Source organism: Corvus moneduloides, chromosome 10 (genome assembly GCF_009650955.1).
Source record: "Corvus moneduloides isolate bCorMon1 chromosome 10, bCorMon1.pri, whole genome shotgun sequence".
Lineage (NCBI taxonomy): Eukaryota > Metazoa > Chordata > Aves > Passeriformes > Corvidae > Corvus > Corvus moneduloides.
Window position 1 is genome coordinate 28,368,192 of NC_045485.1, and position 23,935 is coordinate 28,392,126.

Genomic DNA, 23,935 nt, shown 5'->3' on the forward strand with positions numbered 1-23,935 from the left:
CTCAACTAAAAGGATCATTTTCTCCAGACCTCCTGCTGCATCCCAGGTCTGTGGAATTCCTGAGCACGGGCTCAGCTCACAGTTCCTCTGCATCAGGCCTCCCTCCCGGCACCCCCAGCCCCCTCCCTCTGCCAGGAGCCCCCAAGGGTGACACCCCCACCCCGAGTGCCCCCTTGGCTCCATCCCAACCCCTTGGGGCCCATCCTGGAGGGAAGTGGTGGCTCCTGCCCCAAAGGGGCCGCAGGGTCCTGAGCTGAGCGTGGCTGGAGGGAGCTCGGGGCTGGGCAGGGGCACCCACAGCACCTCTTTAAGCCCAGCCCCGCTCCTCAGGGTGCCAGCCTGGGCTGAGGAGGTGCCAAGCTGGGTTGTGGAGATGCCAGTGCAGTGCCAGTCCTATGCCAGCCTGGGCTGAGGAGGTGCCAAGCTGGGTTGTGGAGATGCCAGTGCAGTGCCAGCCTGTTGGAACTCTGGGTTTAAAGAATTTAGGTTTCTGGGATGTAATAATGTCCCTGGATATAATAATAGCCCTGTGCCAGACTGGGCTGAGGAGGTGCCAGCCCTGTCATACAGACACACAGGTGACACCAGCTTGCTTTGTGTTTTTATCCCAACTCCCCAGACACCAGATCCCTGTGCCCGCCCTGGAATGTCCTGGAATGTCCTTTACACACAGCTACAAAAAGCCTGGGAGGCAGAGGGGGCAGGGCCAGTCCCCGGAGTAGAGCTTGGCCAATTCCTTGGAACAGAGTTGGGTGGATTCCTCGGACTGGAGTTTGGCCGAGCACCGGGATCAGACTTGGACCAATTCCCAGATGCCAAGCTCAGCTGGGCCCTGAGACCAGAGATGGACCAATTCCCTGGATCCAAGCTCAGCTGGGCCCTGGGACCAGAGTTGGACCAATTCCCTGGATCCAAGCTCAGCTGGGCCCTGGGACTAGAGTTGGACCAATTCCCTGGAACCAAGCTCAGCTGGGCCCTGGGACCAGAGTTGGGCCCATTCCCCAGATCCAAGCCCAGCCATGGGATGCAGTTCATGCTGAGAGGTCGCTGTTGTCGAACCTCTCCTGGTCGTAGACCTCGGCCACCACCTTCCTGCCCGCGAACCAGCGCCCGTTGAGCGCCTGGATGGCCTTGTGAGTCTCTGAGGCCATGGAGAATTCCACGAAGATCTTGACGATGATTTCGGCATCCTCCTCCTCCCCCTGCTTCTCCTGGTAGATGATGACCCTGTTCACAGCCCCGAACTTCCCGCACTCCTCCGTCACTTCTCCTTCCAGGTCGTCATCGATGTCCTTGGGATCCACCATGTTCCGCAGCACCATCACCGTGGACTGCAAGGGAAGGGACGGAGGAATTAACGCCTGGAGACACAGAGGAGACACCCAAGCACCCTGGCCATTCCAGGCACGCTCCATGGGACTGATGGCTCAGCTTCCCAGGGATAATTACTGAGTTTCCAGGTCTGTTTGCTGCTGGCTGTGAGGGGCTGGCCCCTGGATCAGGAATTCCCGTGGGCTGGGAATGCTGTGTGTCATCCCCGGGATTTCCTGGGATACACTCTGGAACCACAAGGAGCCTTGGGCACTACTCTCATTTTCCCTGTGCTGCTGCAGGTGTCCCCGAGTCCCCTGAGCTCAGAGGTACTGTGGGTGTTCCTGAGCCCCCCCAGCGTGCAGAGCCCACCCTGGGACACACGAGGCAGCTGTGACCTGCTTGGACTCACCTCCTGCTTGCGGAGCAGCTTCTGCATGACCATGTGCCGGGCGCTGCTCCCGGAAATGCTCATGTGCTCCTGCTCGCTCAGCATCTCCGGCCGCTCCGACTCCTGGAACACCTCCTCCTCCTCCTTCTCCTTCTTGACCTCCACCAGCCCCAGGGCCGGGGGGCTGGCCAGGATGGGATTCACAACCCCCACCTGTGGGATGGTCACTGGGATGGGCGGCCGGGCAGGGGTCACACCTGGGAGGGCACAGGACAGGAAGATGGTCAGTGACCTCTGGGTGATGGTCAGTGACATCTGGGCAATGCCCACTTGGGCAGTGGTCAGTGACACTGGACAATGGTGATACCTGGGAAACATTCAGTGATACCCAGGCCATGGTCAGTGACACCTGGGCAATGGTCAGTGACACCAGTGCCAATTATCCAGCTTTTCCCCCCATGCCAGGTGTTCCTGCTGGGAACCCATGGCCTGTCCCATCTATGGGACACCAAAATTAATCCATAAAACATCTGAGTTCTTGCCCAGGCAGGGCCAGGAGCAGATTCTGGCTCCAAGTGGACCCCAGGTACAGAGTCCCATCTGTGGAAAAGGGACATGGGTGACAAGAGGCAGAGCATACACAGGTGACAGGAGCAAGGGGACACACAGAGGTGACAAGGGAAGAGCACACGTGGGCGACAGGACGAGGGGACAGACAGATGCAGGTGACAGGAGGACAAGCACACAGGTGACAAGAGCACACATACATGACAGAACAAAGAGGACACAGAGGTGATGGGAGGAAGGGGACACATACAAGTGCCAGGAGAAAGGGACACAGGTGACAGAATGGGACACAGGTGACAGAAGGGGACACACAGAGGTGACAGCAGAAAATGGACACAGGTGGCAGGAGGAGGGGTCCCACCTGTGATGACACCAGGGGCCTGCGCTGCCATCACGGCCTGGGGCAGAGCCCCCAGGGGCTGGGCCAGGGTCAGGGCAGGGGACACAAGCCCTGGTGTCGCCAGCGTGCCCAGCACTGCAGCTCCTGCCACGGCTTCCTGTGGGGGACACAGAAAACCTCGGGTTAGCCCTGCCCCAGGGCACGTGCAGAGCACCCAGCCAGGCTCAGCTCTCCTACACCTGGCATGTGCCAGATGCTCCCATTCCCAGGAGCTCCCAGTGCTGCTGGGGAAGGGAAAGGTGTCACCCAGCCCAGCAGGGAAACAGACTCTGAAGCACCTTGGAAAAAAAACTTCCTCTTGGAACTCACATCCCAATAAACACCCCAACTCCAGGTGCCCAGAATTCCAACAACATTTGGGAGGAACATGCAGTTTAACAATAAACACTTCCATGGAAGTACGGAAAACAATGTGCCTAAAACACACTCCAGGACCCCAATGTTTTTGGTTGTTGTTGCTTCCCAGGCCACTGTAGTCCTGATTTAATTGCTGACATCCTTCTCTTCCTTGTATTCTCAGGGCTCCTGTAATCCCTGATGTGGCACAGCAGGAGATCCCAAGGTTTTGTCCCTCCACTCCCACATGTTCATGGATCTGCGACTCAAAGCTGCTGCAATATCCCAGCTCTCCTCTACATAAAACACCCAAACTCTGGGATCCAACCCATCCCATCAGGGCTCTGCTCCCAGTGCCCACAAGGCCACTCCTATTTCCACTGGAGATGAAGCTCCTAATGAAGGGGAATGGGAAAGTGCTGGAACAAAACCACTGGAATTTCTGGCTACACTGGTTACCAGCTGCCCCCACTTCTCACTGAAATGGCTAAAAAACTTCTCCCAACACTTTTGATTCCTTCACTTCCTTGCAAGCCTGACTTTTCCTACCTCTGGTAGACAGGGATGACCTTTGCTCCACTCTCTTTAGTGCCACTCTCCTCACAGAACAGATCCCGCAGTTTCTTGACAAACAGCAGGATTTATCCGTATCTGTATCACATCTCTACCATTTCACTTAAGAAGAGTCCATAGTTCTTTCCCAAAGTGATTTTGATCCAAGTAATTCCAGCCATGTCTCAGCTTCATCCCTCCCTTGACTGCAGAGGTTTCCAGACCTGTGGAATCTTTCCTGGGGACCTGCGAGTTCCATGCAAGGGGCAGCTCCTCCCACTCCTGCCTCCACCTTTGACTCAGGGAAACATTCCCCAAAAAGCCTCTTCTAACCCCAGCTCTGCTGCAGCAGCACCAGGGACTGCACTGACCAGCAATTCCTGCCTGAGAAAATCCCAAAACCCAACAGTGCTGGAATTTTCTTTCTCCATGGGCTACAGTGCCATGGGGGGATCCTGCTGCCCAAGGCAGGGATGGGGGCACAGCCATGGGAATCTGTGTCCACTGTTCCCACCCAGGAGCTCCTGGTACTTCAGGAAAACTACATCAGAGAAGTCAAGTTCTGTATCAATATCCAACCCACCCCACCACTGCCTCTCCTGTCTCCCAACATCCTAAACCATTCCAGGCCTGTTCCACTCTACTACAGGTGGGACCTTTCACCAGAGTGCTGCTCACACAACTGCTCCTACCCTCATCCCTCTGCCTCTTCCATGTCCTTCCCTGCTTTCTTTCAGCCTCTTCTGCAAACATTTCCCTCACTGCTGGTTTGATTTCCAGACTAGGAATTCTCTCCAACCTTCCCCACCAGTTCTGTGCCAGATCATTCCAAGATCTGGTGTCTCAGATTCCCCAGGTGCCAGGGATAAGCTTCCATGTGTGAAATCCTGGGACAGAGCATGATCCGGAATTATGACATCCTGGAATGGTTTGTGTTGGAAAGGACCTTAAAGCTCATCCAGCGCCACCCCCTGCCATGGGCAGGGACACCTTCCCCTACCCCAGGTTGCTCCAGGCCCCATCCAACCTGGCCTTGGACACTTCCAGGGATGATGGGGCAGCCACAGCTTCTCTGGGCAACCTGTGCTGTGCCCTGAGCTGTCCCTGTGCCTCACCTGAGCTGTGCCCTGAGCTGTGCCTGTGCCTCACCTGTGCTGTCCCTGTTCTGTCCCCGTGTCTCACCTGAGCTGTGCCCTGAGCTGTGCCCGTGCCTCATCTGAGCCGTCCCTGTGCCTCCCCTGAGCCCTCCCCACGTCTCACCTGTGCCGTGATCTTGGCAGTGGCGGCGGCAGCAGCAACAGCAGCCGCGGGTGGGAGTCCTCCAGGTGTGGCCGGGGTCAGGAGTGGCATCGGGGGCGTCACGGCCTTGCCCACCCGCAGGTACTGACCCCCCAGGTCAAAGAGGTTCATGGAGGAGACGGCATCCTGGGAGGACTGGGCCTTCTCGTATTCTGCAGGAAGAGATCATTCACAAATGAGCCTTCTGTTGTTCAATCATGGAATTATGGAATGGTCTGGGTGGGAAGGGACCTTCAAGACCATCCAGTCCCACTCCCTGCCACCTTCCATAGGCAGGGCCCCCTTCCACTGGACCAGATTGCTCCAAGCTCCATCCAACCAGGCCTTGGACACTTACAGGGATGGGGCAGCCACAGCTTCTCTGGGCAGCCTGTGCCAGGGCCTCACCACCCTCACAGCTGCTATAAATTATATTCCTAAATCCAGCCCTGACCAGCTCCCAATTTATTCCTATCACTTAACAAAATTCCTTCACTAGAGTGGAAAACCCAACCCCAAAGCCACCCCCAAGAGCAGAGGACACTCCCGCCCCTGCCCCAGCTCCACCCGGCTGTACCAATGAAGCCGTAGCCTTTGTGCTTCCCTGTCGTGGGGTCCCTGGCCAAGGTGCAGGATTTGATCTTCCCAAAGGCTTCAAACACGCTCTTGATGTCGTCGTCAGACAGGTCCTGGTGCACGGAGGCCACGTAGATGCGGTTGAAGGCCCGGGCCTCCTCTGCCAGCTGGTCAATGATGGGCTGAGCCTGCCCGATGTTGCTGGGCCTCCCCACCTGCAGGGATAGGGATGGGAATGGAGTTGGGAAGGGCCTGGAGCACCAGGTGCAGCTGAGGGAGCTGGGGGCCTCACCCTGGAGAAAAGGAGGCTTAGGGGGAACCTTCTGCCTCTGAGGTAGGAGTGGGCAGCCGGGGTGGTTGGGCTTTGCTCCCAAGGAACAGGAGACAGGACAAGAGGAAACGGCCTTGAGCTGTGCCAGGGGAGGCTCAGGCTGGACATCGGGAGGAATTTCTTCAAGGAAAGGGTGGTCAGGCATTGGAAGGGGCTGCCCAGGGAGGTGGTGGAATCCCCATCCCTGGAGGTGTCAAAGGAACGCCTGGACATGGCACTCAGTGCTCTGGGCTGGGTGACAGGTTGGCCTCGATGAGCTGGGAGGGGTTTTCCCATGGGAACAGTTCCATTATTCTGTGACATGGACAGTCCATGGAGCAGGGCAGCACTTGGTCCCTTCCTGCCTGTGCAAACCACAGGACACCTCAAAGGGCTATCACCAACAGAGGGACAGCTCCAGGAACAGCTGGCACTACCAGGATCTGGGCTCTGCTCCCTCCTCCCGGTACCTCTCCCATTTACCTTCCCTGACCCACCAAACACCAACCTCCAGGGATTGAGAAGGATTCTGCAAGCAAATCACAGTGCTCCTACCCCTTTTTTTCAGGGTCTCCTAAACCCCCTGGGCCATGGGACCCTGCACACCCTCAGGGCATGTCAGAGACATCATATAAGATATAATCACCTTTACTTTGTCTTCAAGAGAATTCTATGTGTGTGTGGGAAAACCTGAGTCAAGTCCCTGGAGCTAATCTCAGGTGGGACTCGCAGGCCGGCGGTTTCTCCTCGGAGAGGAGGGACCCAGAGCCGCCGTGTGCCCCATGTTGGACATCAAGGTCCATCAGGGAACAGCTTTTAGGTTCCTTCCCCCATCACAGTGCTGTGGGGAGCATTTCCAGGCATGAAACAATTATTCCCAGGAAAAGAGAAGCAGGAATTTTCAGAGCAGGCATGTAACTCACCTTGATGTTCCTTCCCCCCAGCATGACAGAATTCATCTGCTCCAGGGCCAGCTGGGCGGCTTCAGGAACCTCGTATTCCACAAAGGCAAAGCCCTGGGATAGGAGGAGACACCTGTCAATCACTCCAGCTGTGCCAATCTAACGCAGCCAAGGTTTCCCATGGAGCAGATCCCTACAGGTGAAATTGATTCCCACCCCACTGATTCCTGCTCATGGCCCAAGAAGATTCCTTAGAGAATGGCAGAAAATGGCCTGCAGAGGTGCCACCAAGGGCACCTGATTCTGGAGCCTCTCGGTCTCTGAGGTCCCACAGCAAAACCCCATCTCACTCAGGGCTGCTGCCTTGTCAGCACTTCAGCAGAGCTTCAGGTTGGACATCAGGAGGAATTTCTTCATTGAAAGGGTGGTCAGGCATTGGAACAGGCTGCCCAGGGAGGCATCCCTGGTGATGTCCGAGGAATGACTGAATGTGGTGCTCATTCAAGTGCTCTTGTCCAACCTCAATGACTCCGTGATTCCATGCACTTCACCCCACACACCCCTGGCTCCCACACAGACTCCTGCCCTACGCAGATCAGGGAGCTGCAAACATTCGTCCCCAGTGCTAAAAGGAACCTGCTCTTCACAAGGATAGAGGCCCCTTCCTCTCCTGGCTGCATCTGGAAAGCCTTGAAGAGAGGAGGATGTTCCTTGAGGGCTGGGAATCATAGAATCATGGAAAGGTTTGTGTTGTAGGGACCTTAGAGCCCATCCAGTTCCACACCTTCCACTAGACCAGGTTGCTCCAAACCCCATCCAGCCTGACCTTGGACACTTCCAGGGATGGGGCAGCCACAGATTCTCTGGGCAACCTGTGCCAGGGCTTCACTACCCTCACAGGGAGGAATTGCTTCCCAGTATCTCATCCAATTCAATAACCAGCAAAGCTGGTTATTTTGTGTTTAGGACACATGGCTGAAAGAAATATCCTTGCAGAAGACTCCAAAATGCCTCATCACTGCGGCATCAGCACCAGCTCTCGCTGCCCCCAAGGAATTCCACTCCTTCCCAGGACAGCTCACCTGCTCTTTGCCAGACCCAGGCAATCCCGCAATGGTTTGGGTGGGACAGGACCTTAAAGCTCATCCAGTTCCACCCCGTGCCATGGGCAGGGAACCTCCCACCAGCCTGGAAGCCCCATCCCACCTTGTGCTTCATGGTGACAGAGTCCCAGGACATGTCGATGCTCTTGATGGGCCCGAAGGGGGCGAAGGCCTGGCGGATGGTGTCCTCCCCCAGCTCGTAGTAGATGGAGCCCACGTAGACCCGGCACATGATGGCGAGTGCCCGCTGCCTCTGAGCCGCCATCTGTAGCGAGACAAGGACTGGCTGGTCAGTGCTGGGCTGGCCGTGGCCACTGGGGCCTCCTCCCCCTCCTGCTTCCCTCCCGGGAGCCACCCCCGGCGGCAGCTCTGGCACAGCCTGGATCAGAAGGATTTCCCTGCTCGCTGCACAGGGCGCTGGAGCGGATCCATCCGGCTCAGTCCCGGATAAAGTCCGGCTCATCCTGGGGCAGACACATTCCGGTCCCTCTGGCCGGGTGCCCCCCAGCCTGATCTCATCTCCAGCCACACCTGCAGGAGGAGGGAATCCCTTCACTCTAGGGCAGCTTCCCCCTCCAGGCAGCAAAGGGCTCAGCTCTGGGCACTGGGAGAATCCCTCCCGCTCCCCCCCGACAGCAGAGATCCATCGGCACTCCCACCCCCGCCCCATCCTCCCTGGCAGCAAAGGGTCTGGAACTGGGAACCTCCCCCCGCTCCCTCTGGCTCCAGAGCCTCCCCCCACCCCCAGCAGTCCAAGATCCAGTACTGGGCACCACTTCCACAGCTCAACAGCAAAGCCAAACACTCCCGTGGCCCAGTGGGACTCCTGGGAAGCGTGTGGTGCCAGTACTCATCCCTGCCTGGCGGCACTGGCTCTACTGGTGCAGCCCCAACACAGCTGCACAGAGGATTTCTGCTACTGTGTCCTAAGTCTGCCTGGAAACCTGTTCTCAAGACAAATCCAGCCATTCCTTACAGGAGGGATCCCAAAAGCAGAGCACAGTGTGTCCTTCGTGTCTGTAACCCCCAGAGCAGCTCTAGAGCTGCTAAGGGACGTGTGGCCCTGGAGATGTGGCCACACCATGGGGTCTGGAGGAGTCACTGCCTGCATGTGAGGGGATGGCTCTGGGACAGGTGGGACACACCTGGGGCAGGAAGAGGCTGGTGCAGAGCACGTGCAGCAGTAGGTGATGCCTCTGACCCTGCCCAGCACCATAGCAGGGAGCTCTGAGCACCCCCATGGCAGAGGGGCTGCAACCAGGACCTTGAGGAGGACGATTTTTGGGGTGCCCTAATGAGCAGAGGAGCTCTGCCATGCCTGGGGACCCCTGGGGCAGAGGGAAAGCACTCAGGGCCTTCTTGAGGCTGATTTCTGGGGTGCCCTAATGAGCACAGGAGCTCTGCCTGGAGATGCTGCAACCCAAAAGGAGGGAGAGCTCATCTGTGACAGGCACAGCACCACAGACACAGCCTGTACCCGAGGGGCTCCTGCTCCCTACAGCACCTGTCTGGGACTACCACTGGCCACAGGAGAAAACAACCTAGGAGGGTTTAACTCCTGCCACTCCATACAGGACACTGCAAACAGGGACGGCTCTCACCCCAGACTCTGCCCCTGAGGTGACATCAAACCCCAACTGCTGCTCCTGAGGTGACACCAAGCCCCAGCTGTTTCTCCTGTGGTGACATTAAACCCCAACTGCTGCTCCTGTGGTGACATCCAGCCCAGACTCTGCCCCTGAGGTGACATCCAGCCCCAACTGCTGCTCCTGTGGTGACATCCAGCTTGCCCCTTGCCTGGCTTAAGGATTTCCCAGCATGGCTGGGCCATGGCTCTCTTTACTCTGCAGGCTGTGACCAGCAGGACTATGGCACGTACACATGCAGGACAGTGGCTGGGTGGTCTCCCAGGTGCTCCAGCACATCCCCAGCTTTGGTGCAGGAAAGCCCCTCTGCAGCGTGTCCGTTTGGGGGTCACAGCCATCACCAGTGTCACCCCGGGTGTCCCAGGGAGAGGCCTCTCCCAAGAAGCCTCCGCAGGAGGAAATCCCCACCTTGCCCTGCCACAGGACCCTAAAGGAGAGGGGGGGAGTGAGGAGGACTCAGGATTTTCCGATGGCAGAATTCCTTCCTGGAAAGGGTGGTCAGACATTGGAAGAGGCTGCCCAGGGAGGTGTGGAGTCCCCATCCCTGGAGGTGTCCAGGGAACACCTGGACATGGCACTCAGTGCTCTGGGCTGGTGACAAGGTGGGGATAAGGCACAGGTTGGACTCGATGACCTTGGAGGTCTTTTCCAGCCTTAATGACCCTGGGATTTTGGACCTGCAAAAGGCAGAGCTGAGGTGGGCTGTGCTGACTCTGGTGTCTGTGGGTCACCAACAGGAGCATCCAGGTGGGGGATATGCCCTGGGCACCTGAGCTCAGCACAGGTCAGTGTCAGGGCCTCCTGCCTGGACATCTCACTGCTCTCACCAGGCCCCACACTGGTTTCACTGCCCCTGTGCCTCCTTCTCCTCGGGTAACATGGAAAAGCACCTGCAGCCTCAGCCAGGCAGCAGCCCCCAACTGATGCTGCTCTAAAGGGATTTGGGAGGTTTTTTTAAGGACAGGCCAAAACCTCACCGTGGGGTGCTCTTATATCAAAGCAGGCGATGCACAACCCTGAGCACAAGCATCAGTCATGACACAATGACACCAGAGGATGGTGAAGGGACGTGGGAATCTTACACTGTGACATGTGGAGGGAGGACTGAGCCCACGGGAAGCTGTAACTTGGGCCCTGAGACCCAGAGCTCAGGGAGTTCAGGCTGTGTTCCACGGAGGAACTGGGGAACCCTGGCAACAGGAAAAGTGCTGGACAGGGGGCTGTTTGCACTTTGTGCATTCACAATGGGATCTGGGATGAAGCATCTGGCAAGAATGGGATATCCTGACTGCTCTGAACTGTACCAGGCTCCTGCTCCTGGGCTGTGTCCGCCTGTGACTCCCAAGGGAGGAATAGCTGAGGAAAAGGGGTCACAGCCCAGTGCCTGGGGGTCATAAGCCATTAAAACTTTTCTGTGCCACCAACTCAGCTGTGCCCAGCTGGGTAGAATGAGCCAAAAGTCATTTAAGCCAAATTGCTGGAGTTCCACTGTCAGGCAGCAGCCCCAGGGATGGGAGGAATTCCCAGGCATGAGGGCTCCGACACCGTCTCTGCCAAATCCACACCAAGATGGTTGCTCTGTTCCATTCCAAACTTACCCCTGTCCCAGAACATCCATTCTCGCTCCCCACTGACACACCACCCACTGCCAAAGGAGGGAGAGTGGGGATTTCACTTCAGTGCCCTTTTTCTTGGAGTTCAAACCTCCGGTTGTGTTTTACACTAGGCACAAATCTCATATTCCAGCAAGACTGAAAGGTATTTACAAACATGCAAAGGAATTTACAAATGAACCTTTGGGTGCAGAGACGAGTCATAGGACACTTTGTCCAGCACATCTAGGAAAAAGGAGGGGATGGATCATGCCACGTCGCTCAGCTCTTTGTGGCCTCTGATTAGAACGGGCACAAAGGCTCACACAAGTTCTCTGATCAGTCCTGCAGTTCTGTCCCTTCCATCCTGCTTTTGCTGCACTTGGAACGTGCCATATTCCCCTGGTCTGGACCATACATAGTAAAGAGCATCTGAGCCTGGGCTACACCATGTTCTGCCAACCTCCGGCGCCCCGGCCCTCCCCAGCACCGGCCGGCTCTGGGTGCTGGGAGGTCGTTCCACAAGAAATCGCCCCTTGGTGAGTTACCTTGGCCGTTAGTTTTAGGTCGGGACCTCAGAACTGTAGCATCCCTAGAAATGCAGCTCCCACAATTTCACGGGTGTGTTCAGAACTGGTGGAAATCTAAAGCTGTCTTTGCCCCCGAGTGGCAGTGTCCCCGCAGACTGCACAGCCTGGGGTCTTCTCGGGGCAGTGACACCTCGCTCTGCTCCTGGGCGTGTCCAGTACAGGTGGGGATGTGGGAGGGCTGTGCTGGGCGCGGACAAGAGCATTGGCACCACTACGAACGTCCCCACGCTAGGCCCTGACTAAGACAAGTGCCCCAGAAGAAGTGAATATGTCTATTGACCGATTGTAAAGGTGAGAGAGGATCTCCAAAGCCCATTGTCACTGCTGCCATCTGAAAGACAGTAAAGACAGAGTTCAGTCTGTTGGAGCTGAGCATACTACGGCTGTTTGTACAAACTCAAGCAGAGCGGCGGCACAGGGGCACCTGCGGAGAGGCCTCTCCTTCCTCGGCCCTCACTGCCTGGTCCCCAGGACTGTCCGGCGCCAGGACCCTGCCGAGTCCAGTCCCACCAGGCCAGGGTGGGGTTGTGCTGCTGCCGCTGCCTCGGGAAGCAGGGTGGGATCCCAGGGGGGGACTCAAGGCAATAGTAACCTCTGCAACCACTGTCGTTGATTCACCCCCAGCATTTAAAAGGAGCCCCTCAACTAGAGCAGACCCTCAGAACCAGGCACAGCCCCAAACGGCCTCAGCTGCCGGGCAAGGAGAGCACATCCACAGGGATTCCTCAGGCAAAGCCCTTGTTTTGGGCTTCCTGACTTCAAGTAAAGGCAGTGAGACATGTTCCAGAAACATCTGAAGCAGGGGAGGTCAAACCCCAGTTAAGGGTTCTCCCAGTATGGACATTCCAGTACAAGCAGGAACAGCCAACAGAACTTCTCCAAAATTGAGAGCACCTGGGTGCAGGGGAGGGAAATGGGCCAGCACTGGGACACGGGGATGCAGGGACCCTCCCTCAGGCAGAGGAGATGGTGACAGGACATCGTTCCCAGGATCACTTCTGCCTTCACCACCTTAAACATAGCTCAGAAGCAAAACCCACGGCAAAGTCTTTGGCTTCTTCTATCTCATGGAGGGACGTCCAACAGGACAGGAATTTTTAACCATTTCCTCTTGGAATCAAAGAGATTTGCGGGCAATTTGTGAGGTCAGTTGGGGTGCCTGGGCGAGCTGCAGGCTCAGGGCTGTGCTCTGGTTCCGAGGGCCCTGAGAACTCCACCGTGTCGGGGGGAGCACGAGGCAGAAGGAGCAGCTCGGAGGGGGGTCTCACCTGGAGGTTGGTGAGCTGCTGCTGCTGGTGGGCGATGGTTTGTTTCACCAGCACGCTCTTGATGCTCTGCTCCATCGCGTACTTCTTGGCCTGGAAGGAAAACAGGGGCTGTAGGGGCAGTACAACACAGTGGGGCAGGGAGCGACGCCTGGTTCCGCACCACAGCTCCCAGAACCTTCCAGTCTCCATCCCTAAGCACCACGGCACTGCCCACAGCTCCCCAGCACCTCGAGGCCCTGGGACACAGCGGGATGTTGTGAGGGGCAGCGCAGGGAAGCAGCATGCACCAGGAGCTCGGCATTCCCCTCTTCCGCCCTCACATCCCACCACAGCCCCTTACCTGCAGGGCCCAGGGTGGGGCACGGCCTCCTTCAGTCCTCTCCTCTCAGAGAGCGTCTGCACAGACAGGTGCTACAGGAGGGAAGGGCCTCCACCTCCCCATGGCCACCCCTGGGCTGGGCTCTCCCCTCTCAGCACACCCGGCCTGCTCTGGATCTGCTCCCAAAACACACCAGCTCTTCCCTGGCTCTGCTCCCTAAATGCCCCAGTTCACCTCTGGCTCTGCCTGCACACAACAAGGCTCCTTTGGGGTTTCTCTCAGTCCTCTCCAATTTTGGCAAAGCCAGAGATTCCAGCCGTGCCGCACGGAGGCTCTGTGCCAAGGCAAACCTCATCCCCACACCTGTGCACATTCCCCGGGACACACACACAGCCACCCCCCTGGGCACCTGGTCTCCATGGCTGTGGTTTGGGAGCTGCCAGGGAATGGGAGGATCTAACCCAAGGGATTTGAGCTTAGGAAACCTGGAAATGGACAAGGAGGTTTGCATCCAGAGGCTCTGGAGAAGCCAGAGGGAATGAGGCTGGGAGCCAACCACCATACACAGAGGGACAGCTGTGACAGCACAGGCACATCCACATGGAGCCTCGTGAGGACAGAGCTCTCTATCCTTGTCATCCCGAGGACAGGGATGTTCTGGGATGCATTCTGGTGTGGACAGTGACAGGCCAGCTAGAGCAGATCCCAACCCCAGTCCTTGTGGAGAAGCAGCTGCTCCTCAGTGACTTTGTGGCACCCATACCCCAGCTCAGAATTCCCATCTGACTTAGGATGCCATTTTTCTGAACTTAATTACTTTTAAATCAAACCTGCTATCACCCACCCCAACAGCAACTCCCCATCATGATCCCAAAAAGTGTCTATGAACTCTAAACCAAAACAAGTAATTCCTGGGCCCAAATGTGCCTGTGGGACCCTCCAGCATGGCTGCGATCCCAGAGATCTGGTGCTGAGTTCCCTTTGGCCCCACCAGAGACAGAGGCTCATTAAAAACCCAAACAACACCACCCCCCCAAACAGCAAACTCCCATCAGTTTTACTCACTTTCTGGAGAGCTTCCTGCTGCTCTGGGGTGAGAGGGGGCAGCCCCAGCTTTGCTGCTGTGCTTTGCCCATTTTCCATCTTAATGGACTCCGTACCCTAAGGAAACAGAAAATGCTCATGGAAAACTGTTCTCACAGGAGTGACCTGTCTCTTCCTTCCCAGAAAACCAAAGCACTTCATGTCAGAACATCACAGTTGGCTAAAAACCCTTTCCAAACCCTGTATGTCAGAAAAACCATATTCCCAGCATTCCCTGTGGGAAGAGCCATCCCAGCAATTTTACAAACCCAGGGATGTATTGGACACTTACAGAGTTCTCCAACCATGTTTTCCACGAACAGACAATCAGATAATCCTCAATCCTTGCTCACATCATCTCCATCCCCTCAATAGATCCCATGTCTGATGTCCCCATCAGTGTTCTCATCCCACCTCTCCCTCCCGGCTCTGTTGACCCAACTTTCTCAAGTTCTCGTTTTAAAACCTTCTCTGAAACTTTCCCAAATCACAGAATCATGGAATGCTTTGGAGGGACCTTAATGCTCACGCAGTCCCACACCCTGCCATGGGCAGGGACACCTTCCACTAGACCAGGTTGCTCCAAGCCCTGTCCAACCTGACCTGGAACACTTCCAGGGATGGGGCAGCCACAGCTTCCCTGGACAACCTGTGCCAGGGCCTCCCCACCCTCACAGGGAAGGATTTCTTCCCAATGTCCCATCTAATCCTGCCCTCTGGCAGTGGGAAGCCATTCCCCTTGTTCTGTCACTCCAAGCCCTTGTCTAAAGTCCCTCTCCAGCTCTCTGGAACTATGACTCCAGCACAGCAATCCCACTGCTGGAACCATGAATCATACTGCTGGGACTGTGACTGACTCTAGCACAGTGATCCCACTGCCAGGACTGTGACTCCAGGATGGTGATCCCACTGCTGGAACTGTGATTCCAGCACAGCGATGCCACTACTGGAACCATGACTGATTCCAGCAATTCAGCAACCCAATGACTGCACTGCTGGAACCACAATTCCAGCATGGTGATCTCACTGCTGGGACCCTTTGCTCAGCCCCCAGCAGCAGATGTGGCCCTGCCTTCAGTGCTCATGTGGGTTCTGGCAGCACCATCCATCAAAACAGAACTGGTTCCTTCTCTCGACTCCACATTTCCCATCAACCGCCCAAAAACCAAAGGGGACAAACTCCAGCCTGTGGTCCTGGACACGCTCCTGTGGGAAGATTCTGCTCCCAGTACAAGTAGCACGGAAAAACCTCTCTTCAGAGCAGGAACCAGGACTTGAAGCTTTTCCTTTACCAACTGCAAAGCTTCTCCTGGATTGTCACAGAACCATGGAATGGCTTGGGTTGGAGGGACTTTAAAGCTCATCCCATTCTACCCCCTGCCATAGGCAGGGACACCTTCCACTAGAACAGGTTGCTCCAAGCCTCATCCAACCTGGCCTTGGACACCTCCAGGGATGGGGCAGCCACAGCTTCCCTTCCCACCCCAACCATTCCAGGACATACCCTCAAATCATCTGACTTATTTTACAGCAAGAAGGAGACTCCTGGTTTTGTGCAGCCTCCAGCTCCCTGGGGGGTGTTGTGAGCATTTTCTAGGATCAGTGAACATGGAGCAAACAGGAGACAAACCCTCCCAGCACAAAATTCTGTTCTCCAGGTGTCTGGACAGTATCCAGAGCTGCAGGTGTTTCCCCAGTCCCTTCAGAAGTTCATGGCTGGACAGAACACCAGCCATGGATGATGGGAACACCAGGGCACCAACAGGGAGCTGACGTGGGAACAGAGGCGGCTGGAGCTGCAAACTGGCAAACTCCAGTGCACAAAGCCACGACTGCACAGGCCACACCCAAACTGGAAACAAGACCAGCAAAGTGATGTGGTGTCATGGAATTGTTGAGATTGGAAAAGCCCTCACAGCCCACCAAGTCCAACTGTCCCCAGCACTGCCAATGCCAGCAGTGACCATGTCCTCAAATGCCATCTCCACCCAACCACAAACACAACCCAGAAATGCTGATCTGTTTATAAAAGAAGGCTCCCTCATCTCCAAGATTCATTTTGATTGTGGAACATCCAAGAAATTAATTAAAAAAACCCTTCTTGTCCTTTCCCACCTGGCTGAAGCCCTGTTTGTCACCAGCTGCCCCTGTTCCCTCCCACATCTCTGCCATTGGACACTCAGGCCCAGTGTTCTCCCCAGCCAATCTCAAAGCCTGCAAATCCTTTTCTCACTGCTCCTCCCATCTCCTCCAGCTTAAAAAACTTAATTATTCCAATTTAGGAACTGTCATGGGTTAGCAAGCATAGTCCCGGAAGTGATTTTCTTGCAAAGAGGTGCTTACAGCTTCCTCTGTGACCTGACAGAACCTATCAGCTGGCCAGTTTGAATATGGACAATTTTTTAAGCCACTTAGAATTTTGACTGCCTCTGTGGTCCACATTTAAGAACGGACAAACCCCGGGAAGCTCTCTGTCCCGTTTCCAGTGCTGGGACATGCAGCTGCAGGGCCCGGGTCAGGCCCTGCTCAGGCCGAGCTGGGCCACAGCCATCCTGGAGCCATCCTGGAGCCATCCTGGAGCCATCCTGGAGCCGTGCAGCCCCGTTCCACCTGCGGCCCCCCCAGCCCTGCTACGGCCGAAGATGAAGATTCAGCTGAAGCTGCCTGGCAAAGATAATGTGACCAACAGCAATAAGAGAAATTCCAGCTGTGAGGCCCAGGTGAGATTAACCCTTTTAGTGCTGTGAAGAGCTGAAAACCTGAGGGAGGAGAAAGAGGAGATGCTTAAAGGTGAAAATCTGTTGTAAAGCTATGGTGGTGATGGACTATGATACATCAGAGTACCCGTTGTGATTTCATGAAGGCATGTGGGGTGGAGCGTTCAAACTGCACTTGTGAGCAAAGGCACCTGTGCTGGAATAAGCAAATGCTGAAGCAGCTGTAATTTGATCAGAAGTTTGAAAAGGGAGAGATGGAAGTGATGAGGACTCTTGCTCCAATTGGAAGGAGAAGACCTCAGTTCCTAGAGATGCTCCCAGAGATAGTCCTAGAGATGAAGATGCTTTTTTTTCTCCCAGGAAAGGAGGAGGGCCTCTATTCTCAGAGATGGAAATGCTCCCAGAGATGGGTGAAGAGAACTTTTGTTTCTGAATGGCTCAACCTTAAAACTGTACCCCAGTAATTCAAGAGTGGACCCTCGAAAGCAGTTGTGGGAAAAGCTGCAAGTCGGGGAAGGGACTCACATGCGAGCAGAGAACCAACCCGGGCGGCTGTCTCATTGTGATAATGTCTCCATAGCATGAGCAAGAGAGACTCCACTTCCTAAATGAATTGAACAAGGAAGTGGTAAACAGACTGAACATCTCAAGGGTTGTCTTTTCACATCGTCAGTGGGAGAAGGGGGAAAGGCGGGGGGAGGAGAAGTGTTCTGAAGGTGTGGTCTGATTTCTTTTTTTTTTTCTTCTTTTAGGTCTATTAATAAACTTCTTTATATTCTTTCAAGTTTGGTGCCTGCTTTGCTTTTCTCCTAATTCTTATCTCACAGAAGGTAAAAAGGAATGAGTATTTTGGACCAAACCACTACAGGAGCTCTGAGATGTGGGGGGAGAAGAACAGAGTGAAGGGCTGCCGAATGTAACTATTCAGAATAAGAAAGCCAGGAGCCCAATCTGTTGTGATTCTTCCAAACCCAGCCCACTGCAGGACTGAGGTTAATATAATTTACGTATTTGGGCTCATTAACAGGAACAGCTTCCAAAAACTGCTCCAGAACATCCCAGCTCTGACACAGAGGATGAAGCCGAGGCTGAAAGGACCCAGCAGTGCCTAGGAGCACCAGGCACTGCTGGCTCCAGGCTCCCTGCCACCACACATCCCTCTGGGAAGAACTCACAGATCCAGGGGTGATCTCTGCTGACCAATGGCATGGCTCCAACAGGAATTCCTGAGCATATATCCCTCACCATGGAACACTCCCCAAGGATCATCATCACCCTGTCACTCCAGGCTCCCTGGAAAGCAGCACATTGTGCAAACCCATCCCAGCCTCCATCCTCATACTCAAGAGAGCCTGGACTGCTGATTTCCTCTTTCCAGGCACCTTGGGATAACCCTGCTTCCAGGAACAGGCCCAGCTCAGTTCCCTGGGGCCAAACAACAGCATCTAGCAAGGAGCAGCTGGGGCTTTGTGCTCAGGCTCCTCCCCTGAAACCTTATTCCCACATCCGTTTTTTTTTAACAGCCATCTGGAGCGAGGAAAGAGGGAAAAAAACTCGGGAAAAGCTGGTAGAGGAAGCAAGAGAACAGGAGCTTCTTTGGAGAGAAATAGATATGGGACCCAGACTCCTGCTGCTATTCTGGTGTCTGAGCATGGCTGAGCCCTTTTAGGGGGTTTGAACTCCAAGAGTTCAGAAATATTCCTGTAAATTTGTTACAGGGTTGAGAACTTCTCTGAAGTATAAACACACAAAAAGGACAAAAACCACAGAATCCCGTTCATTTAGGAACCACAAGCATCAAACCACGCGGATATTCAAGGAGACACAAGTGCAAAAAGGAAGGATGAAGCACATGGCCAGGGCGTGTGGCTCCATCCCTGCTCCACCTCCTCGCCAAGACATGGAACAGGAATTCAGCTGAGTACTTTCACACTGCCCACAGCAGAGAGGCTGGAAGAGCATCACCTGAGCCTGTCAGGAGCAGCAGCCTGAGCAGCACAGAATCCCAGGATCACAGAGGTTGGAAAAGATGCCAAGATCATGGAGTCCAACCTGTGACTGATCCCCACCTTATCACCAGATCAGAGTACTGAGTGCCATGTCCAGTCGTTCCTTGGACACCTCCAAGCAAGGGGACTTCCAACCTCAAGCAGCAGCCCCTTCCAGTGGCCTGACCACCGTTTCCAGAAACAAACTCCTCTACAACAGGCAAGTGTCCAGGAAAGGCCCTTCCTGGCAGATAACCACATCTCAGTAGTTTGTCCCTATTTACCATCAAAGCCCTTGAGGATTCCATTGGAACTCTGGAAGCCCTTGTGGGCACCGTAACCTTTAGGACTCCTCAGCTGCTTTAGCAACTCCTTTCCCACAGCCCATGGAATGCTCTTTCCCAACTGGGAACAGCAGTGCTGGCAGTTACTGCTGGCACATGCAGAATCCAGAGCATGGGGCACATCCAAAGCTTCTCCGCTACTTCCCAGGTGTGTTCCTAGAGATTGGCAGGAATCAAAACCTCCCAAAACGGGCCATTTCTGCAGCACCTCATGAGCAAATGGCTCCCACAATGGCAGACGTGGCCAGTGACACAGAATCATGGAATGGTTTGGGTGGGAAGGGGCCTCACGGCTCATCCAGTCCCACACCCCTGCATGGGCAGGGACACCTCCCCCTATCCCAGGTTGCTCCAAGCTCTGTTCAACCTGGCCTTGAATGCTCCCAGGGATGGGGCAGGGGGTGAAACCAGATGAGATTTAAGACTGCTCCCATTCCAAAGCAGGCTGTGATTCCATGATTCCGTGGCTGACCCTATCAGGCTCCCAAATGACTTTTGCCAAACTGCACAGCTCAGCCAAGGGAATGGAACTGAGGCTCATAAAACTGATGTCACTGAAGTCCCGAATGGAGACCACACATTCCTGCAGGGCAGGACCACCCACCCAACCCAGACGGGATTCAGGAATGCAGAAGGAAGTCAGGCACTGGCAGAGGAGTTGATGTGAGGGCATGAGGGCTGATAGTGATAGGGAATGCTCCAAAATCCCTCCACAGAGGTTTTGTTCTCCCAAATGGTATCGGTGAATATTGTGGCCACTTCCAGGGGTGCAGAGAGCCAAGATTGTCAGGAGAGAGCAAAGGAAAAATACCCAAGGGCCTGGAATATTGTACCCATTTCCAGGGGTGCAGAGAGCCAAGACTGTCAGGAGAGAGCAAAGGAAAAACACCCAAGGGGTGTGGGAAGGTCCCAGCCCAAGAACTGAGGGGAACACTGAACTGGGAGCACTATCACAGCACTGACATGGTGCCACCCAAGGTCCCAGAGCCCCAAGATTCCTTTAGCAAGACAGCAACGCCCAGATCAGCTTCAAGAGGTGATCCCATAGCCACCACTAACACCAAGGTACCATCCAGGGAATGGAGAGATTCCCTGAGAATTCCATGCACAATCCCCTGGGCCCTGCTCTGTCTCACAGCACAGCTCTCCCCTGCCCGGGAAGGATGATCCAGTGCAAACATCACAGCGGTTGTTTTCCAAATCCTTTGGGTCAGAAGGAAGGAGGGAATGTAGAATGGACTTTCACTGGTCCTCCTCAGCCTCCCGCAGAAGTTAATCAGCCGCTCTGGGCTGAGAAAAGGTACCCCAGAAACATCAGAGCTGATTTTGGATCTGAAAGGCAGCCACACACCTGCCTTTGTGTGATTCCCATTGCTCCTGGCATCCTGGAATCACTGAGGTTGGAAAACACCTCCAATACTATCAAATCCAAGCTATGCCTAATCTACACCTTGTCACTAGCCTGCAGTAGAGTGCCACGTCCAGTCCTTCCTCGGACACCTCCAGGGATGGGGACTCCCTGGGCAGCCCCTTCCAGTGCCTGACCACCCTTTCCTCAAGGGAATTCCTCCTGAAGTCCAACCTGAACCTCCCCTGGCACAGCCTGAGGCCACGTCCTCTTGTCCTGTCACCCCGTGCAGGTGTGTCCACAGGGATTCCCAACACCTGGAAATCCCTGTGCAGGTGTGTCCATAGAGATTCCCAACACCAGGAAATCCCTGTGCAGGTGTGTCCATAGAGATTCCTGACACCTGGAAATCCCTGTGCAGGTGCGTCCATAGAGAGTCCCGACACCTGGAAATCCCTGTGCAGGTGTGTCCACAGGGATTCCCAACACCTGGAAATCCCTGTGCAGGTGCATCCATAGAGATTCCTGACACCTGGAAATCCCTGTGCAGGTGTGTTCACAGGATAAATGGGAACTCTGAGGCCAGGTGTTCGCTTCCCATCCCCTGCGGAATCACAAGGAACCTCACAAAGTAAGACCCGCCCCCCCCTTCCCAGCATTCACCTGGGAAACTTCCTAATCCAACGGATTAAGGAAAGATAAGACAGGAAACAAAGAGAGAATTATTTATATTTACTCCCAAATGAGAGCACCAACACCTGTGAATTCACAAAACAAATTCCAGGACACACAATTCCTTCTGGGATCAGGAGCAGCCCCTTGGAGCAAGGCTGAGCAGCTCTGTAATTGGAGCTATTCCTCAGAGAAATCCTGTATTTTCCATGGAAACAATGATGGGGAAACAGGAGACAAACCTAACAATAAATTCCTGCTGTGCCACAGAGACTGCAGATCCAGCCCAGTACTCCATGAGATCTGGGGATTTGCAAGGGGAGCCCACGGGCACCACAGGTATGCCCAGGCTCCTTCCCTGAGCCCTGGCACCTGCGAGGCTATTTCCATTTCACACAATTCCCAGTGAGCCAAGAACCAGCCCAGCAGGCCCACGGAAGCACTTCCATCACTCTACTCACGGTTAAAACCCAGGAAAACCAACAGCCCGGAAATTCCTGTTCTCTCACACCCTCAACCCATCCAGGAAAGCCCTAAAAATGTCTCAGAACCCATAAAGAACTCCCATAAGACGCAGCCCAGGAGGATTTGGGAATTGGAGCCCAAAACCAGCACTTAAACAAGCGGATTTGGGAAACCCAGCCCCAAACCGAGCATTTAAACAGGCGAACGTGGGAACAGTAGCCCAAAAAGGAGAGTTTAAACAAGTGGATTTGGAAACACCAGCCCAAAACCAGCGACCTGTGCGGTCCCTCGCAGAGTGATGCCCGATCCCATTCCCTGCAGGGCCCAGGATAAGCACTGCCGTCCGTGCAGAGCCCGGGGATCTCACTTCCTGCATGGCCCAGGATAAGCACTGCCGTTCTTGCAGAGCCCGGGGATCTCATTCCCTGCACGGCCCAGGATAAGCACTGCCGTCCGTGCAGAGCCCGGGGATCTCACTTCCTGCACGGCCCAGGATAAGCACTGCCGTTCTTGCAGAGCCCGGGGATCTCATTCCCTGCACGGCCCAGGATAAGCACTGCCGTCCGTGCAGAGCCCGGGGATCTCATTCCCTGCACGGCCCAGGATAAGCACTGCCGTCCGTGCAGAGCCCGGGGATCTCATTCCCTGCACGGCCCAGGATAAGCACTGCCGTCCGTGCAGAGCCCGGGGATCTCATTCCCTGCACGGCCCAGGATAAGCACTGCCGTCCGTGCAGAGCCCGGGGATCTCATTCCCTGCACGGCCCAGGATAAGCACTGCCGTCCGTGCAGAGCCCGGGGATCTCATTCCCTGCACGGCCCAGGATAAGCACTGCCGTCCGTGCAGAGCCCGGGGATCTCATTCCCTGCACGGCCCAGGATAAGCACTGTCGTCCGTGCAGAGCCCGGGGATCTCATTTCCTGCACGGCCTATAGGAGCCATGACCGTTCCACGCAGAGCCCGAGGTCGCCTATTCCCGCTGCAGGCGGGGAGGGAACTGAGGAGAACCGGCTCAGGACCGGGAGGGGAAGCACCGACACCTCCCCCACAGGGAGAAGGCCGGGTCGGGAGCCCAGAACCGGAGGAGAACCGGGGGGAAGCAGCGCCGTCCCCTCAGAACCGCCACCCCTCACCCGCGGTTCCCCCTGGCGGCCGCCCCCAGCTCCGAGAGGAGCCCCGAGGAGCCGAGAGGAGCCGGCCCGGCCTGGTCCCGCCGCCCCATCGCCCCCTCACCAGCGCCATCGTCGTTGTCGCCGCCATCTTGTCCTTCCCGTCTACAGCACGCGGGTCTCGCGAGAGCTCCGCGGCGCGCGCGCGGGAAACGGGCAACAGGAGGTCCTCACGAGAAAAGGTATCGCGAGAGTTCGGGGATGTCATGTGACCCGAGCGGTTGCCAAGATGGCGCCGCCCAGGCGCGGTCACCGGCGGCGCGGCGAAGCACGGCCTGATATGATCCCGGGGGGATCAGGGCCCCAGCTCGGCTGTTGCGCACTTTAGCGCCCCTGGGCTGGTGCTGGGCCGGCAGTGCCCGGTGTCTCGGGAAGGTCCAAAGCTGCTGGTGCCATGGGCAGGGCTGTAACGGGCCGGGCCCTGGATAAGACGGGCTCAAACCGGCTAAATGCACTAAACCTGGGTAAACCCAGCTAAAACGGGACAAAACATGCTAAACCCGAGGGCCCGGCTGGTACCAGGTGGCCCTTGGTCGCAGCCGCGGGGGAAGAGCCGCGGGAACCCCCTCCCGGTACCGGCGGTGGGCCCCGGGAGGTGCTGGACGTGTCATGGGAGGGCGGATCGGGACCGTCTGCCGGGAACTGGAGTGAAATGTCCCTATCCCCATCCCGGTGTCTCTGTTCCCGTCCTGTCCCTTCTCTTGGTTCTGTTCGAGGGGCCCCAATCCCTGGTGTCCAAATTTCAATGCAGAGCCACGGCCAAACCCCGGCACAGGGAACGGAGCCGGGCTGGGAGAGCTGGGAATGTTCATCCGGAAAGGAGAACATTCCGGGGACACCTTAGAGTCCCTTCCAGTGCCTAAAGGGGCTCCAGGAGAGCTGGAGAGGGACTTTAGACAAGGGCTTGGAGGAACAGCACAAGGGGGAATGGCTTCCCGCTGCCAGAGGGCAGGGATAGATGGGATCTTGGGAAGGAATCCTTCCCTGTGAGGGTTGGGAGGCCCTGGC

General features: G+C 55.8%; 1 protein-coding gene across 3 annotated transcripts; it reads right to left on the bottom strand.

The window, feature by feature from the left end:
- Window positions 1–588: 588 nt before the first annotated feature.
- On the bottom strand, window positions 589–23,093 carry PUF60 (poly(U) binding splicing factor 60). 3 transcript variants are annotated; one of them, XM_032119128.1, is made up of 11 exons: window positions 22,992–23,093; window positions 14,207–14,302; window positions 12,823–12,912; window positions 11,835–11,885; window positions 7,830–7,991; window positions 6,645–6,737; window positions 5,413–5,626; window positions 4,818–5,008; window positions 2,631–2,766; window positions 1,724–1,959; window positions 589–1,331 (listed from the first exon to the last, which is right to left on the bottom strand). In XM_032119128.1, exons 1-11 carry the CDS (start codon window positions 23,016–23,018, stop codon window positions 1,032–1,034), a joined length of 1,596 nt encoding a protein of 531 aa, XP_031975019.1. In that variant the 5' UTR covers window positions 23,019–23,093; the 3' UTR covers window positions 589–1,031. The 3 variants fall into 3 exon arrangements, with proteins under 3 accessions (XP_031975019.1, XP_031975022.1, XP_031975021.1); XM_032119131.1 differs by having other exon boundaries at window positions 11,513–11,885; XM_032119130.1 differs by lacking the exon at window positions 11,835–11,885.
- Window positions 23,094–23,935: the final 842 nt, after the last annotated feature.